The sequence below is a fragment of the Sturnira hondurensis genome, unplaced genomic scaffold (genome assembly GCF_014824575.4).
Source record: "Sturnira hondurensis isolate 20B ecotype Veracruz unplaced genomic scaffold, ASM1482457v3 Scaffold0000648, whole genome shotgun sequence".
NCBI classification, from domain to species: domain Eukaryota; kingdom Metazoa; phylum Chordata; class Mammalia; order Chiroptera; family Phyllostomidae; genus Sturnira; species Sturnira hondurensis.
In genome coordinates, this window is record NW_028073279.1 from 227,986 (window position 1) to 245,236 (window position 17,251).

Genomic DNA, 17,251 nt, shown 5'->3' on the forward strand with positions numbered 1-17,251 from the left:
TATGGGTTATTAAAGACAGCAACTTATTTATGTAATGCTTTCCCACAACAAAGTTTGCTTTTGATAATTAAATCATTCTGTTTAGTAATAACTGATACCACATTAATAGTTATAGTAAGAAAATTCCTACTTACGTTTTATTTCTAATTTTTTAGTATACTCCAATCCAAAACTGGATGAAGCTTAATAAATAGCAAATTCTAAAAGTTATGGTCTACATACTAGACACTACTACATATACTTTGAGGTAAGAAAATCTACTCCAAACTGTTCTTGGGTTAATTAAGAACCTGGATCTAAAACATCGGACATCAAACACTTTACATGGGAAGCAGAACTGGTAACTATAAAGCAAGCCATAATTTACCAATCTGGGCCATAATCTGACAAAGCGCAATCTGTTTTAAATATGTGGATTTCCCACTCATATTTGGTCCAGTTATGATCAAAAAATTACTTCCTTCTGTAATATAGGTATTGTTGGCAACAGGTTTTTCCACAGATATTCTTTCAAGAATGGGATGCCATCCTTGTTTGATTGCTAATGTATCCGTAAACTCTGGCCGAACTAAAGAAAAAAAATAGAATGGTTTTGAAAGGTTAGTATATATTTATATTGAAAGATTTTGTGGTGTGTACATACTTCAACAACTTAGTGATTTTACTAGGGTCAATTTTGAACATTATTAAGGCATTATTTTATCCCAAATAATACACAAATATATACATCCATCTAAATTATATCTGACACACCCTAAACATCATCACTTTTATTCACTCCCAGAAAACTCTAGGGTTTAGTTCCCTGTTGTCCTAGACTCCAAAAAAGTTCATAACATTTTCATATTTGTATAAATTAAGAATAATCAACTAGCCATTGATAACAGTTTTAAAATAACAATAAATTACTGGTACTAAAAAATTGCCCATTACTTAATTCCTGCCTTAAGCATTCTTTCAACTCTGGCATACTTAGCTTTTCGAATGAGTACAAATATAGAATAAAATCAAGTATAAAAATAATTTTTTGTCCAAACCCTTATAGAAATTTTATTTAAAACAAAATCTCAGAGGCTAGAGAAAACACACACAAAAGCTATTGTTAATTTATAGAAACAAATAATGATCATGTCTCTATGGATAGTCTTTGAGATATAGGGAGAAGAAGGTGAAAGGAATGTAAAATGTCACATCCCTTAAAATAAAACACAGATAAACTTGAAAGTATTCATTATAAAAGTAAGGATGGTTAGAAAAAATATTTTTAGTTATTCCAAATTATTTTAATAGCAAAAACTCAATATTTATAGGTTTGGAGTTTCAAGATGATCCCTCTCAAATTAAAATGAAGCAACATCAGCCCTGGCTGGCATAGCTCAGTGGATTGAGCACGGGCCTGCGAACCACAGGATCGCAGTTCAATTCCCAGTCAGGGCACATGCCTGGGTTGCAGGCCAGTTCCCAGCAGGGGATGCAACCACACATTAATATTTCTCTTCCTCTTTCCTTCCCTTCCTCTCTCAAGATAAATAAATAAAATCTTAAAGCTGCAATTAAAAAAAATGAAGCAACATTAAATATCTTAATAGTTACAAAAACTATTAAGATTAGCCGATCCCTAATGTAAGTCTTTGACCCAAAAGGAAATACAAAAGATTCAAAATGTGAGACCTATAAAATACCAATTGAAAAAGTTAACATTTTCATAAAAAATATGAGAACATGAAAAATAATTTTATGATATTTATTTGCCATCATAAAAATAAATTAACATAATATTTTGGAAATGCTACTGATGATTATAGGTAGAAATTTTAATGTTATTAAGTTCGTAATTATTCAACCTTAATGATCACATACTAGTTCTGCAAATTTGTATACTGGAGTATGGTTGTTACTAGTAAGATGAATAAGAAATGTCAAGGGGATAATTTGAAGTATTCATCTAACATTGGACAATTCTTTATATTCAAGGCCTGTACAAAATATGATATAACTCTTGATCCTGGGATGCTCACACCTAAGGAGCTGGCTTAGAAAATGCTCACTTTGGAGATTCCTTTCACATGTCCAACAGTATTAGTCAGACTACTTCTGAGTCTTCAGATTGAAACTTTATAAATTTGGATCATTGTCATTTTCACCAATGAGACAGCTATGTAGTCTTTCTTATTTTGGGAACCTCTAAAATTTCTTGCAATTTTTTCTTCTGATTTATCAATTTCTTGGTAAATAATTTTCTGACTTTTAAAATAAATTTTAAGGGTAGTTTCAGTTTCTCTATTTTGAGTGAGTCTAAGAGCAGAGGCAAGAGACTATATTTAAGGTAAAAATATAAAACATTCATAACTGTTACATAAAACTGCTTGAATGGAATACAAATTGCAGTATGTGACGTATTTACTTCAAAGACAGTAACTTACCATAGTCAGAAAGAGTGCAGGCATGAGCGAATGACAGTAGCATGTCCAGCATTGACACGGCGTCAGACAGTTTATATAAACAATGAATATACTCATAAATCTCACTAAGCAGCTTGCACACTATCCTGAAAGTACATTTTTGGTAAGGTAAGTGATACTTTCTAAGACGAGTGTACAATGTAATTGTAAAACAGTATTAAATTCATTGCCTGAGGTAAAATAACATTCACATTTGAGTTGTACACTACAGATATTCTATTGTTCTACTGTCTCACTGTAGACAGGAGGAAATTGAACTTCATACTTGACGTCAAAGCTACTTAGTAGCAAAGAATTCTTCTGGTATGTTAGCACCATGTTTCTGCAATGACTGATTTTAATTAAATCTTAATAAAATAAACTTATTGATGAAAATATTTTTTGAAAATATTTTATATAAGTCCTTACTGTACTTCAACAGATCCTATCTGCTAACAATTTTGTGATTTTACATGTTAAAATTCACCACAAAACCTATCACGTATTTTCTTTCACTCATATATTCTCTCTCTCTCCCCCACACACTCGAACAATAAAATTCTTTAAGCTTTTATGTGGCAGAGTTATCACAATTGTGATATAACATAAAAATTTTAACCTTACAAGGAAAAATATGTTCCCAAAATGTGCTATGTCTTGTCATCTCTGTGGTCTATGCCCTAAATTGTTTTGAAAGCCCAATGCGTCTCTTTATCATCTCAGATCACCAATTCTAAATGTCCTATTTACTATTTCTAGCAGTGTTGCTATTATTTCATGAATGGCAAGAGACTGGCAGTACTGTGATGTTGCTGTGTAAGTAGTACGGCATAAGAAGTGGAAGGGCTTACATAGCACAGAAAAAGACTGAACTGAATGAAACTCACAACAAGCCCATGATGTGCCAAGTTCTACATTATGGTGGAAGTATCAGTAATAATGCGTTATTTGGCAATTAGATTTGCACTAAAGCTTCTGTGAGGCTCACTATTCCCAATCACAAAGAGAAAAGTTTAACTTTGTCCAGGAATGTTCTTTTCTTTGCTAACATTTATTCTGCAGTCAAAATATCAATTAATAAAATCTATTACAGTACATCAAATTAGACCAATTTAATTTAATATTCAAAAATTCTAAATGCTCTTACATGTAAGTCATGTGATAGATTTCTCTCAAAGACTCTTGGCATCTTTCATTCATTTTAATTAAATCTGCTGAAGTAAAGCTATAAGAATTTTTCACTTTAGAAATCTGTTCAGAAATTAAATAAGAGTCAAGATACATGTACACTCCTATGAAATAAAACATACAGATATCAAGCAATAAAAATATAGGTATTCAGGTTAATAACTTTAATTTTTCAGATATAGTTTCACAGATAAAGTCCTAAGTGTTTGTGAATTAGAAAAACATCACTTCTAAAGTTAAAGCAGAATTTTTTAACTTAGTCCATCAGGCATGACTATTTTTATAGGTCTTAAAGTGATCACATAGAATATTAAAACGCTACATATTATTATCAAGTAATGTGCAGGATACGTATCAATAGTCCTCACTCCATCTCTGACCCGTTTCAGGCCTTGTCCCATAACTGAACGTCACTCCATCTCCAACCCCATAACTAAGTCTCACCCCATCCCTTTCTTCACCTATCCACCTTACTTGGTAATACAGTATATATTTTAAAACCCCCAAATTTAAATGGTTTGTTTTTATCAAAAGGGACTCCCTGGAAACAGAGAGAGCAAAGATAAGAGTGGGTTAGATTTCCCCAAACTGGTATATTATGGAGGAGTTAATATGTGTATATGAAAAAATATTTCCCTGGTCTAAAAGTTTGGTAATATTGGATAACAGTAAGTTAAGTAGATTTTTCTACTTCATGAATTTTAACCTTTAATATACCAATGTGTGTTGGAGAACTACCTAAAATGAGATGGTACAGTATTTTCCAAATTTCTTTGATCAAAAATAACTTTTAGACTTTATTCTCCTTCCTTCTCTCCTTCCTCCCTCCCTCCCTCCCTTTCCTCCCTCCCTTTCCTCCCTCCCTCCCCTCCCCTCCCCTCCTCTTCTCTTTTCTACCCATATCAGACTTCCAGAATTGTGGGAAGCACTGTTTGGTATTCCTCTTGGAAAAAAAAATTCTGCCCTGCCTGGTGTGGCTCAGAGGATTGAGCACTGGCCTGTGAACCAAAGGGTCACCAATTCGATTCCCAGTCAGGGCACATGCCTGGATTACAGGCCAGGTCCCCAGTTGGGGGCAGATGAGAGGCAACCACACATTGATGTTTTTCTTTCTCCCTCCCTCCCCCTCTCTCTAAAGTAAATACATAAAATCCTTTTAAAAAGAAAGCTACTAAATCACTCAGATTAGCATAGTTGTTACATTAGTATGTAAGATAAGCAATACACATAACATTCAGAAATTTGGCATGTAAAACTCAAAGAATGTCTAAAAACACAAGTATGTAATGTAATCCTATAAAATCAGAAACAATAATTTCCTAAACAAGCTCTAAAGTATACCTTAATAAACTCTGAAGGAAGTTGATCATTGGGTAAGGCTGTACAATCTATAGTCATCTGAATGAAAAATCCTCTAGTAGAGCTAAAACTTGTCCTTAAAGGAAGACTATATTTTTCTGCAAGTTGTGATATCATTCCTAGTGACCAGAAAAAAACAAAAAACACAGAAATTTTAATTAAAAAATCATTCTTTTTGTTTAAAAATGTCACATGCTTTTTGTCTTGTTATTTTATAGATAAATAATAAGGTCTGGTTATACTTTTAAACTGTAAAGATTTTTAATGTCTAACATACTTGGTCAAGTATTCTTTCCAGAACAAAAAATTATAGAGCAAAGGTAGTCATTTTGGCTGGTATTTTGAGAGTAAAGGAAATTATAAAAATTAAAATTAAAAAATAAAACTGGTCACAATGGCAGCATAGATAAACATGGCTCACCTCCTCCCATGACCACATCGAAATTGCACTAAAATATAAAACCACCACCACTCAGAACCATCAAAAATGTAGCTGAATAGAAGTCTGGCAACTGTGGAATTAGAGACCACATCCAACCAGACTGGTAGAAGGGGTGGAGACACGGAATGGGCTGGTCCTATATCCACGTGTGGCGGATATAAAATTGGGAGTGATATCTCAAGAGCCAAAAGTCCAAGACCCAATTCAGGCTCCCTAACCCAGGGTTCCAGTTCCAGGAAGATAAATCCCCATAACAACTGGCTACAAAACCCAGTGGGGATTAAGGCAGTGGAAGAAACTTTTACATTCCCCAGAAGTTCCTCTTAAAGAACCCACACACAGACTCAGACTTACTTCCTCAGAGCTCCAGCACCAGGGTAGGAGCTTCAAAGGCACCAGGCACAGAGGGAGGAACTGAAGGGTCTGGCATCAGGGCACAGCTGGTGGACAGCTTTCTCCCAGACAGATATGGGGGCAAAGGGCAAAGGCCATTGCCCCTTTTCTGAACCTGCCTCCCCACAGAGCCACAGAGATGGCAGGCAGGTGCCATATCTGAGACTCCAGACTCCATTAACCTGGCTAACACTGTTGCCCCAGCCTGGAGATCCCCTGGGACTCAGTCCTACCCAACTTCCCAGCCTACCCAAACTGTTAACTGTGAATTAACACATCCCAAGTAAAATGCCAAAAGTTAAAAGTAAAAAGAGAATCTTAAAAGCCCCAAGAGAAAAGCAGATAGTTACCTACAGGGGAGGTAGGTAAAACTGTCAGCTGATTTCTCAAAAGAGACTTTGCAGGCTAGGAGGAATTGGCAAGAAATATTCGAAGTCATAAAAGCAGGGACCTGCAGTTAAGATTGCTCTACCCAGCAGAGCTGTCATTTAAAATTGAAAGGCAGATAAAGAGTTTCCCAGAGAAGAGAAAGCTAAAGGAGTTCATCATCACCAACCATTATTACATGAAATGTTAAAGGGACTTACTAAAGAAAAAGAAGATTAAAATGGCAACAAAGACCTATCTATCAACAATTTAATCTAAAAAACAAACCAACCATACAAGAAGAACAGAGATAGAATTGTGGATACAGAGAGCATTTTGGTGGTTGCCAGAAGGGAGAGGGGCGTGGGAGAATGGACAAAGAGGTAGGGGGATTAAGAAGTACAAATAGGTAGCTACAGAATAGTCATGGGGATGTGGAGTATAAGAAATGGAGTAGCCAAAGAACTTATATGCATGCCCTACAGTCATGAACAAAGGTGAAGGGATTACCTGAAGGACCGGGGAGTGCTGTGTGCAAGGAGGCAAAGGGGAAAATCAGGACAACTGTAACAGCATAATCAATAAAGTGTAATTAAAAATAAATAAAACCAAGACTATTGTCTTAGGAATATTAGTTTTGACTTGTTACTCATTCTACTTTTTTGAAAAGAGAATAAACACTTAAATTATTGCAATAATTAATTCACAATGAGCAGTTCCCCCTATCAAACATATATTATAAAACAAAGTATTCCAAAAAGGAAATTGGTGATTTATTAAATAAAATTTAAAAAGTATCCAAATCTCCCTATCAGCTTCATGCTCAGTACAGAGTTCTAAATTTGTATTTTTAACATGATGACCATTAATGCTTTGAATATTACTTGAGAAAACTAACATCTTTATTCCTAAAGCAGGTTCTCCAACGTTCCTACTTTTCTCAGTAGAACCACCATTCTAAGGAGACAGATCTCAGTGAGCACTAGTAGCCACATTCCCCTTTGCCTTGGCCACATCTACTCGATTAATAATTCTTAGCAAATCCTTCTTCAGTCTTTGTCTTTCTCTCCTCTCTTACGCATAGCTCTCACCCCAAATAATGTTTTAATTTGTAATAGATTAAAATGGTCTCCCTGTCTCCACAGCTCCACCTAAATCCATTCAATACATCTTCCTGATCAATTCACTCCACAGAGGAAAAACATCTGAGTTCTCTTCATTTTTTTCTGGGGAAAAATCCAAACTCCTAACTAAATTCTGGTCTCCAGTATACATTTATGATGATGTCTCCTACTAGTTCAGTAAGAGAATGCCCTGCTCAATCGTAACAAATTTCTTCACTACCCCTTGTGGTTTCCTGATATCTTTGTGCTTCAGCTTGTTTACTGCTAAGTGGGTAAAATTCCTTCTAGGCTGCTCTATCTACTAAAAACAGTTCCATCCTCTGTGCCTCCATACCCAGTCTCTCTGATCCCTCTAACCTGCTATTACTTTTCTTCATATTTTATATTCATGTGAAGTTATACAATATATGTAATTTATACATATCAATATTGATATACATAATTACACACGCAAGTATATATATGTGTGTATTTTTTTAATGTCTGTCTCCTCTACTACAACATAAACTTCATGAGGACAGAGGCTTTGTCTTTTCCTATGTATTCCCAGTACCCAGAACAGTGTCTACATTTATTTACTAAGAGCTCAGTAAATACAGGAATGGGTAAAAGCAGGTTTACAGTTGTTCATTTGGAAAATAATACAACAATTAATGAATAATACAAGAATAAACTCTGCATTTCATATACTTACAGCTGTAAACTGACTTTTGCCAACCCCTTAATTTGTTAAATTACTGCACTAGTTCAAATGCCACTTCTTCTGGACACAAATGATCTCTCTCCCTCCACTGAAACCCTTTAGTACTGACAGCCTGCATTTTTTGTGTAGTATCTACACAATGTTGTGTGAGGCTACCACTTTACTTAACTTTGGAGGGGAAAACAGACATATCACGACACTCTGAGATCTTTATTTTTTTTTTAATATTCCATAAATGACAGTATGTTTTAACCTTACCTATTTTGATAACAAAAACATAAATTAAATATACGCATGGCAGGTTATCATCAGCAAAAAAGCAGTGTCTAAAAAACCTGTTTTATTTCTAAAAAACAAAAAATATATGCTCAAGTAATTAAATTACCTGCTATGTCATCTACAATCTCTGTATACGTTCTTCTAGCTATGTCAAGAAACTCATTTATGTTAGACCGCACTGCATAGCACTTCTGAGTCCTCATGTTCAGGCATCCTTTCATGTATCTTGCATCATCATTAATTACTGTTTTAATCTTTTCAAGTATGATTCCAAACCTAAAAAAGAACATTATAGGTAGTAAGTCAAAAAGTTATAATCTATAATTTGAGTCACAGTTAATGATAGCAAATAACATTTTCTTAAATTACTCTTTTAAATTATGTTGAAAATAAACAATTAAATGATATATAAATTTAAATTTATCTAAGTTAGAACTGTGACTATGTCGATTTGAAACTACTTTGTTGGGTAGGACTAGACTGTGAAACAACAGAAGGCCACCAAGAACGATTCCACGCTGCCATGAGCTCCCAGACTATACATACGGAATGTGCCCGTGAGTATAAAGTATGCCCCTGCACAACTGTGACAAAAATTCTAGCTTCATGTTTATTGACTCAATAAACATTTACTCCTATCATGTATTATTCTCTGTGTTAGATGCAAAGATTCAAAGAAGAATTAACATACGGTCCTCTCAGTTGGTGTAAGGGAGACTAAATATATATTATGAGACAGTATAAAAGTGATTAGGTACAATAATCATGCAAACCAGAAGTCTGGTAACACCTGTTTCCCTAACCTTTTGTTTTATTCTGTTCTGCATTTTATTTGCAATTAATTCAGTTTGATTATGAACCTCCATCTGTAGCTTTACAGAAGATCTGAAGCTTAAATCAATATAATAAGAGTTCTTAAGTATCGTAAGTCTTTTTGGTTAAGAACCAAGTTCCTAGTGCTAAAAACAGTATTAAAATTAAATTATATTTAGATCTTATTCAGTAGTCATATCTACTAGTTTTGGTTATATTAGGCCCTTCATGATTAAGCAAAAAAGAAAAATATTTTTTACATTTGTATTTCCACAGAAAATAGCTAACAAAAGACATTAAATTGTATATGATTTCAATTTTTAATGCTATTCTAACACAAATACTCAGTGTGCTGTTACCCTGCTTATTGGTATTTATAATACAAAAAGCATAGTTAGAGTTTTGATGACTAGTTTAAAGAGTCTATTAACCAAAGCTGAAGTAATTGTTCTACGGAATATAAATGGAGTCGTTAAAATCAGTTACAATCAGGAAGAAAGGGAGAATCTGATATTTCATTAACAGGTGAGTGACAAAAAGACCTCTTATCTTCCAAGGATCCATAGTAAGCTCTTAGTAAAGGCATGTTACAGTTCTTCAGAGTAATCTATTAAAGAATAAAATAAAGGATAATAAATTATGACATTATTCATACACAGCATTTTACATTTGTTTAATAGTTTATAGCTTACCAAGTACATTATTGCTTATCTTCTTATTTATACTCATAAAATATATTTTAGGTATATAAGTGAGGATGGATAGTATCTTTTCCGTTTTCCATATAAAGAGCACAGGGCTAATAAGTGGCCTCCATTTTTCTTGCCTTCCAACTAATTGTTAACATCTATCTGCTTATTAGAGGTAGGTGCAATACTTAAACGGCTATCATTGTCCATTGGGAATACTGTACATATAATTCCAAAATTTGCATTAAATTTACATTAAACTAAAAAAGTGCTTTCTCCATTTATATATGATAAAATAAAGTATCAATGAAAATTGTAAATAGTCATTACTTGAATAAACAGAAAAGAGAAGGAGAAAACATGTTTAAACTGATAAATTAGTTTGTTATGAGGCAATGGGAATATTTTGCTTGTGAATAAAAAATAGTATTTACACAGTGATAAAACTAAGAAATTCATAAAAGCATAAAGAAAAACATTTAAATCACTCATAATTCTATCACCCCTCCAAAGATAGCCTAAATATTATTGTACATTTCCTATCACTTCTTTAAATCAAAAAGTTACATCACTGCATGCTCCTTTTCTCCCCAACTTAATACTATATCATATACATTAAAAACTTTCTATAGTAAAAATTTGAACTAATTCCTATTATGTATTCCACCCTGTGGGAAGAAGTGTCTTTCCCTACTTACTCGAGTACTATGGTACTTATATTCTAATATACATAAAGCTGCAATGACCATCATTAGGCATAAATCTTGGTCAGCATTTCTTAGGAGTCCTTTCATATGTCTTTCTAGAAGTAGTATTACAGGATCAAAGAAATCTATTTTAGTCCTGGCTGGTGTGGCTCACTGGATTGAGCACCAACATGTGAACAGGAAGGTCACTGGTCACATTCTCCCTCAGGGCACATGCCTGAGTAGCAGACCAGGTCCCCAGTTCAGATCATGCAAGAGGTAACCAAATCGATGATGTTTCTCTCCCTTTCTCCTTCCCTTCCCCCTCTCTAAAAATAAATAAATAAAATATTTTAAGAAATGGAAAGAGTTTTAAATTCAAAAAAGACATCTGTTTTGAAACTCTCCTGTAAAGATATAACTGTACTCCTAAAAGCTAGCTAGTTGCCTGTCTCACTGCTCTCTCAGCAATTAGTTACATCCATTAAGAAGGAAAATAATCTTTGCTTCTTGGAAAGATAAAAATTATGGTTTTAATTTTTATTTCTTTGAATAATAGTGAGATTAAGCATTTTTGGTACTATTTATTAACCACTTTGATTTTTGTTTGGGGGTCATTTTCCTTATTTCCACTGTCGTCATTCCAGTATTTTCTTTAAAAATTACATAAGTATACTATGGTGACAGAAGTTAGTATTTTGTTTCTCATTTGCTATAAACTATTCCTATAATAAATTTCTTTGGCTTTTACTTTGTCTTTGAAATTTCAAAATTTAAAATTTGTTTCAGCAAATCTTCCAATTGAAGGGGAAGATTTATTATTATACCTCTTTGATTTTAAGAGAAATAACAATACTTTTGAAATCTTTTGCCAACTTGCTTTTATTATATATATATATATTTATCAAAATGAATTCTGTAAAACTCCTCCACATTTTTCATTATTTTTCTTTTACAAAAGTGGTTCTTTTTGTCACTTGTATTTTCCAAATGTTTTGCACAAGACAGTGTTTAAAAATTGAAGAGAAAAATTACCATTTTGAACCATCAGAATAACAATTACTTCAGGTAAAAGTTGCAATAAATATTGAAATAAATGGGTGAAATGTTGATGAAAAACAGGATATTTACAGTTACAAAGTATCTCTCCATACATAAAACTTTAAAGAGAAGAAACTGATCAAAGTTAATACTGCCATGCATAGAGAAATGAGGTCACAAGAAAGATACAACATTTTTATAGAGCACTACCACCAAATATGAATAAGCTGAATTTAATAAGAACAATTATACAAATTGAAGAATATCCTAAAAAACAACTGATCCTTATTCTTCAAAATGTCAATATCCGAAGAGACAAAGAAATGCTGAGAAACTTTTCAATTTAAAGGAGTATTAAAAATACGACATTAAATACAGTGCAAGATTCTGAACTAGACACTGTAGCAGGAATGAAATACATAAAGAACATTTTAGGACAACTTCAATATGGGCTATCCATTATACAATAGCAGTGTACGAATGCTGCATATCCTGAATTGTATAATCATGTGTTTATGTAAGAGAACATCCTTGTTCTTAGGGTATACACTTTAGTAGTTAGGTACTACAACCTATTCTCAAACAGTTCAGTAAGAAAAATAATAGTAAGGATAATAATGTGTGTGTGTGTTGAGTGTAAAGAGAGAGAATATGGGAATTAATTATACTATTCTTAGAAGTTTCTCTACATTTGAAACTTTTTCAAAACAAAAATTTAAAAAATACTGATGGCAAGGCATGTTTAGTACAATATACACATAAAATTACCTTTAAAGGATCCACAAGTTCCAAGGTATGTTTTAGGTATATTAAATTTGTTATCTTTGATTCAGCTACATTAACCTATTAACATAAAAATCCAAATGTGAACATCTAAAGTATTTAATACAAAAATGGGTTTTCCTCTAAAATGTTCTATGCTTACCATATTCCATACATTTGTATATATTAACCTAGCCAGCATGACTGCCAGCCTAAACACTGTTTAGAAATTAGCAATCCATTATAATGAGACTAGTGGACTAGTTTCCTGAAAGTCTGACAATGGAAAGAGTTCAAGTCAATGTATCCAATTTTCATTTCTGTTCAAGCACTTTGGTTTCACCGTGTTAACGCACAGTAGTAACAGGAGGTACAACTCAATTCTGAGCAGCACTAGGAAACTAGGATTGATTGAAAAAGGCACAAAAAGTATTTGTGGAGAGATGATCCAAAAAATTGATTCCAAATATTTCAGATTACAGAACAATACAAATTTCCCTCATTGGTTCCTGTTTGTTCAAGTAAGACAACTTTCATAACTCCAGGCATCCAAATTAAATACAGGTTTCAAAATAAAGCAACACCAGCATTCTAAATTTTATAAGTGAACTTTTTACAGATTATATTGTAGTACTATCTCTAACATCGAGCAGTGGTACTAAACCTGGGGAACATGAAGATGTTCTTGTAGATGGACTAATCTACTAACACCCACAAGCACTTTTAGGATATTACTATTAAGATATAATAGTAATTGATATGAAACTGTTTCTTTTTATAACCGCTGACTTTATCTCCATTTCATACACAATACCTGATCTGTTCTGTGACCATATGGGTTAGTTTAGAAGAAATACCAAAGTGGAGGTTTTTAGTCCTAAAACAAGTTATCTCATGCTCTCTTATAATGGATTTCTAGACTAACTGGAAGATTAAAAATAAATAAAATTCACCAAACAGAAGACAATTATTATCACTATTGCCAAAGAAGAACATCTTCCAAAATAGCCAAGATACTCTTGTACAAGAATAAGATGAAAGGACCAAATCTAACAAATATCAATTTATAACAAAGTTAGAGTAACTAAGAAACTGTGGTATCAGTACAAGAACAGAGCGAAACCAAAGAAGCATAAGGACAGTCTGGAATTAGACCCCATAGTATGAGTACTTGGATTTATGACAAACGTTGACTGTAGAACACTATGGAAAAGAACAGTTTTTCCATAAATGGTGCCAATACAATTATGAATTCATATGAGAAAAATAAAATGTCACACTTTCCTCACACCACATCCAAAAATCAATTCTAGGCAGGTTGTAGATCTAAATATAAAAATTAAAGCAATAAAATATTTGGAATATAACAAAAAAAAGAATATTTTCATTACCTTGGGTGTTCTAATTTATTTTTATAAATTTCATAATTAATTACTTGGCAGCCATTAATCATAGGGCCAAACTAATGCCTAAAGTTGTTCATATAGTCCCCATAATCTGGCTTTGATGGGTACATAAAAATCTTATTAAGCCCTCCAACCACAAACTCCCACATTTGTGTCTTGCTTTCTACCCAGTAGGGGATGTTTCTACTAACAACTTCCCATAATACTTTTGCAATGTTTTACCCTCACTCCTTTCGACTCCTGACCAACCCTGGTACTCTCCCATGTGGCCTTGAGAGGCATGCTTCCTCTTCTCAGGAATAGCAAGGAATAAAAATCTCCTTTTAAAGGCACTAACCTTACTCAGTCATTTCTGTAAGTTAAAATCCCATGGGTGCAATCAAGACATTGAGGTAGATAAAGACTTCTCAAGCAGCATAAAACAAATACTAACTACAAAGGAAAAAACATAAGTTAGACTACATTTAAACTAAGAACATCTTTTCAGCAAAAGATACCATGACCCAAGACCAGTTCCAAAAGCCAACTTTGAGAAACTAGAATTTGAGGGCAAAGAATTTACTTGAAAAGTAATTTCTACTGTAGGCACAGGCAAGGGAGTACAGAAGTACGAAGAGAAGAGGACAGCAAAACAGGATGCACTGATGATGCTATTACTACTGAATGGTACTATGGCTCGATCCTGCTGAAGACCTATTAGAGATGGTGTAAGGTAGGCTTCAGAAGCTATCTCCATAGGTAAGAAAAATGGATCTTTATTCATCCAGTCCTGTTCCATATTGGTTATGACCTATTGCCGGAGCAACAACTCCGATCTCTCCTGTGGCTAGAGAAAGTCCTCAGGCAGTAAGTTGCAGCTGCTTGCCGTAGAAGCTCTCCCTGTACAAAAGAGAATGCCTAGGGGGCATGGGTAGTACACCAACAGCATCCAACTAAAAATTGGAAAAAGCAAACTAAAAAGTATGAAAATACACTTGCAACACAGAACCAATAAAGGGCTCATATCTAAAATGTATAAAGAAGCCCTGGCTGGTATAGCTCAGTGGACAGAGTGCAGGCCTGCAAACTAAGGGACTGTGGTTCAATTCCCAGTCAGGGCACATGCCTGGGTTGCAGGCCAGTTCCCAGCGGGGGACATACGAGAGGCAACCATACATTGATATTTCTCTCTCTCTTTTCCTCCCCTTCTAAAGATAAATGAATAAAAACTTGAAAAAAATAAAATAATAAAATGTACAAAGAAGCTCTACAAATCACATAAGAAGATAAACAACCCAAGAGAAAAATGAGCAAGAGACTTTCACAAAAAGACTTTCACAAAATGTATTCATATGGTCTATATACATCTGAAAGTATGTTCATCTTCATTAACAGGAAAGTGCAAATTAAAACCACAATAAAATACCATTATTTACCAATCTGTGGCTAAAATTTTAAAGCTGACAATATCAGGTTTGGGCAAAGAACAATGAGAATTCTGATACACTGCTGATGAGACCATAAATTGTGCAATGATTGTGGAAAATATTCTGGCAATCATTTTGTCACTGTCTCCTGAAGTTGAAGACTTATTCCATGACCCCAAAATTCCATTCTTAACCATGAACCTAGTAAAAATGTACACACAATTGTATTAAGAAACAGGTACAAGATGGTTTACCAGCATTATTTCCAATTGCCAAAATCTGTCAACAACTCAAAAAGTCAAACAACAGTGAAAGGAGTAATGGAATATTCATACAGTGAAATATTATACAGCAATGGGAATACATGAGCTACAGCTACATGCGGCAACACGACTAAAATGCCATAAACATAATATTGACTATAAGAATCCAGATATAGAAAATAAAAACTCAATGGTTATATGCAAAGATTTAAAAATAGGCAAAATTATAAAGAAAAACAAGAGCGTGATTACTAAAACTTGGGGGATTTTTTGGAGGGTCAAAGAGAATAATGATGGGAAGGACCAGAAGGGAGAATTTTTGAAGTAATGGTAATACCTATTTCTTCACCTAGGTAGTCATTACACAGATGTTCAGTTTGTGAGAAATCAATGAGCACTGCATTGTTGTTCTCTGCAGTTTTCTATGTGTACATTTCTCTACGTTTTATGGGTCTAAAAATGGTAACACATGTAAAGAAAGGTAGGAATAAAAGAAGAAAAAGGTACTAAGGCAAATGGAGAAAATATTTCAAGCAAAAGGTTGTGTTCTTCCAATTTTGCTGGAAGGTCAAATATGATCAGCACTTCTATTAACTATTTGCTTTAGCAAGGTGGAGATTATCAGTGGCCTTAACAAGAGCTGCTTTAGTAGAATAGTGATAATGAAAACCAGATGGCGATGGGTTCAGGAGACAAAAAGCATAATTGGAGGTATCAATTACAGGTAATTTTTTCAAGGAATTTTTTTGTAAAGAGAAAGATAAATAGGGAGGAAGTAGAAGGGCAAGTAAAATAAGGGAATTTTTTTTGTCTTAATGAAGGGCAAGTAAAATAAGGGAATTTTTTTATTTTAAGAATGATAACAGCATGTTTGTATGCTGATAAAAAAAAAAACACAAGTAGAAGGGGGAAACTGACACAAGCAACACAGAAAATATTCTGAAGTACTGTCCCCTGCAAAGATAAGAAGTCGTGGAATCAAAGAAACAAGTAAAAGTGTTGGCTTTAGCCAGGAGGATGGACAGGTAGTTTATCCACAGTAATGAGAGAAGATACATGCTGGTAAGTGTAGATAAATGCAGTCACAGGAGCTTGTAGAAGTTCTCTTCTGATTTCTTCACTTTTAGGAAGGAAGGTCATCATCAGCTTAGAATGGAGTGGGGGAAGGAACTGGTATTAAGGTAAAATAACACCAAGCCCTAGAATATACACCCCCAATCTCAAAGACTTAATATAACAATATCTTATCTTTTGTTCATACAAATTTTGATGTGGTTCTGATGTGTGTGGGAGGGCAACGTTCCATATTGCCATTTAAAAACCCTGGATCCTTCTATCTTGTGGCTTCACTATCACTCTACTGGATTCTCTGTATCTATTTAGAAGAGGCAGAAAGAGCAANCATCAGCTTAGAATGGAGTGGGGGAAGGAACTGGTATTAAGGTAAAATAACACCAAGCCCTAGAATATACACCCCCAATCTCAAAGACTTAATATAACAATATCTTATCTTTTGTTCATACAAATTTTGATGTGGTTCTGATGTGTGTGGGAGGGCAACGTTCCATACTGCCATTTAAAAACCCTGGATCCTTCTATCTTGTGGCTTCACTATCTCTCTACTGGATTCTCTGTATCTATTTAGAAGAGGCAGAAAGAGCAAATTTTCTATGAATAAGATATAAGCTGGCATTTACCACTTCTACTCACATTCCACTAGACAAAACTCAGTTACTTCGCCCAGAAGGGAGTCTGAGAAACACAGTGTAGCTGTGCACCCAAAAGATAGAGAAAACGATTTTGCCATCACTGCCAGAGAGGTGCTGAAGGCTGAAGAAGAAAGAAGATGGATTGAAATAGTTTCTCAGAGCATAACAAGAAGCAAATGAA

At 34.0% G+C, this 17,251-nt stretch overlaps 1 protein-coding gene across 1 annotated transcript in view; it reads right to left on the minus strand.

Annotated features, from left to right (window-relative positions):
• MSH4 (mutS homolog 4) overlaps positions 1 to 17,251 on the minus strand; it is a 74,517-nt gene that overhangs the window by 21,006 nt on the left and 36,260 nt on the right. Inside the window, exons 9-15 of the mRNA XM_037042238.1 lie at positions 12,293 to 12,367; positions 9,651 to 9,715; positions 8,402 to 8,571; positions 4,971 to 5,107; positions 3,589 to 3,692; positions 2,424 to 2,548; positions 368 to 568 (exon numbers count right to left, since the gene is read on the minus strand). Coding sequence (XP_036898133.1) covers positions 368 to 568; positions 2,424 to 2,548; positions 3,589 to 3,692; positions 4,971 to 5,107; positions 8,402 to 8,571; positions 9,651 to 9,715; positions 12,293 to 12,367 — 877 coding nt within the window. The remainder of the gene's footprint in view (positions 1 to 367; positions 569 to 2,423; positions 2,549 to 3,588; positions 3,693 to 4,970; positions 5,108 to 8,401; positions 8,572 to 9,650; positions 9,716 to 12,292; positions 12,368 to 17,251) is intronic.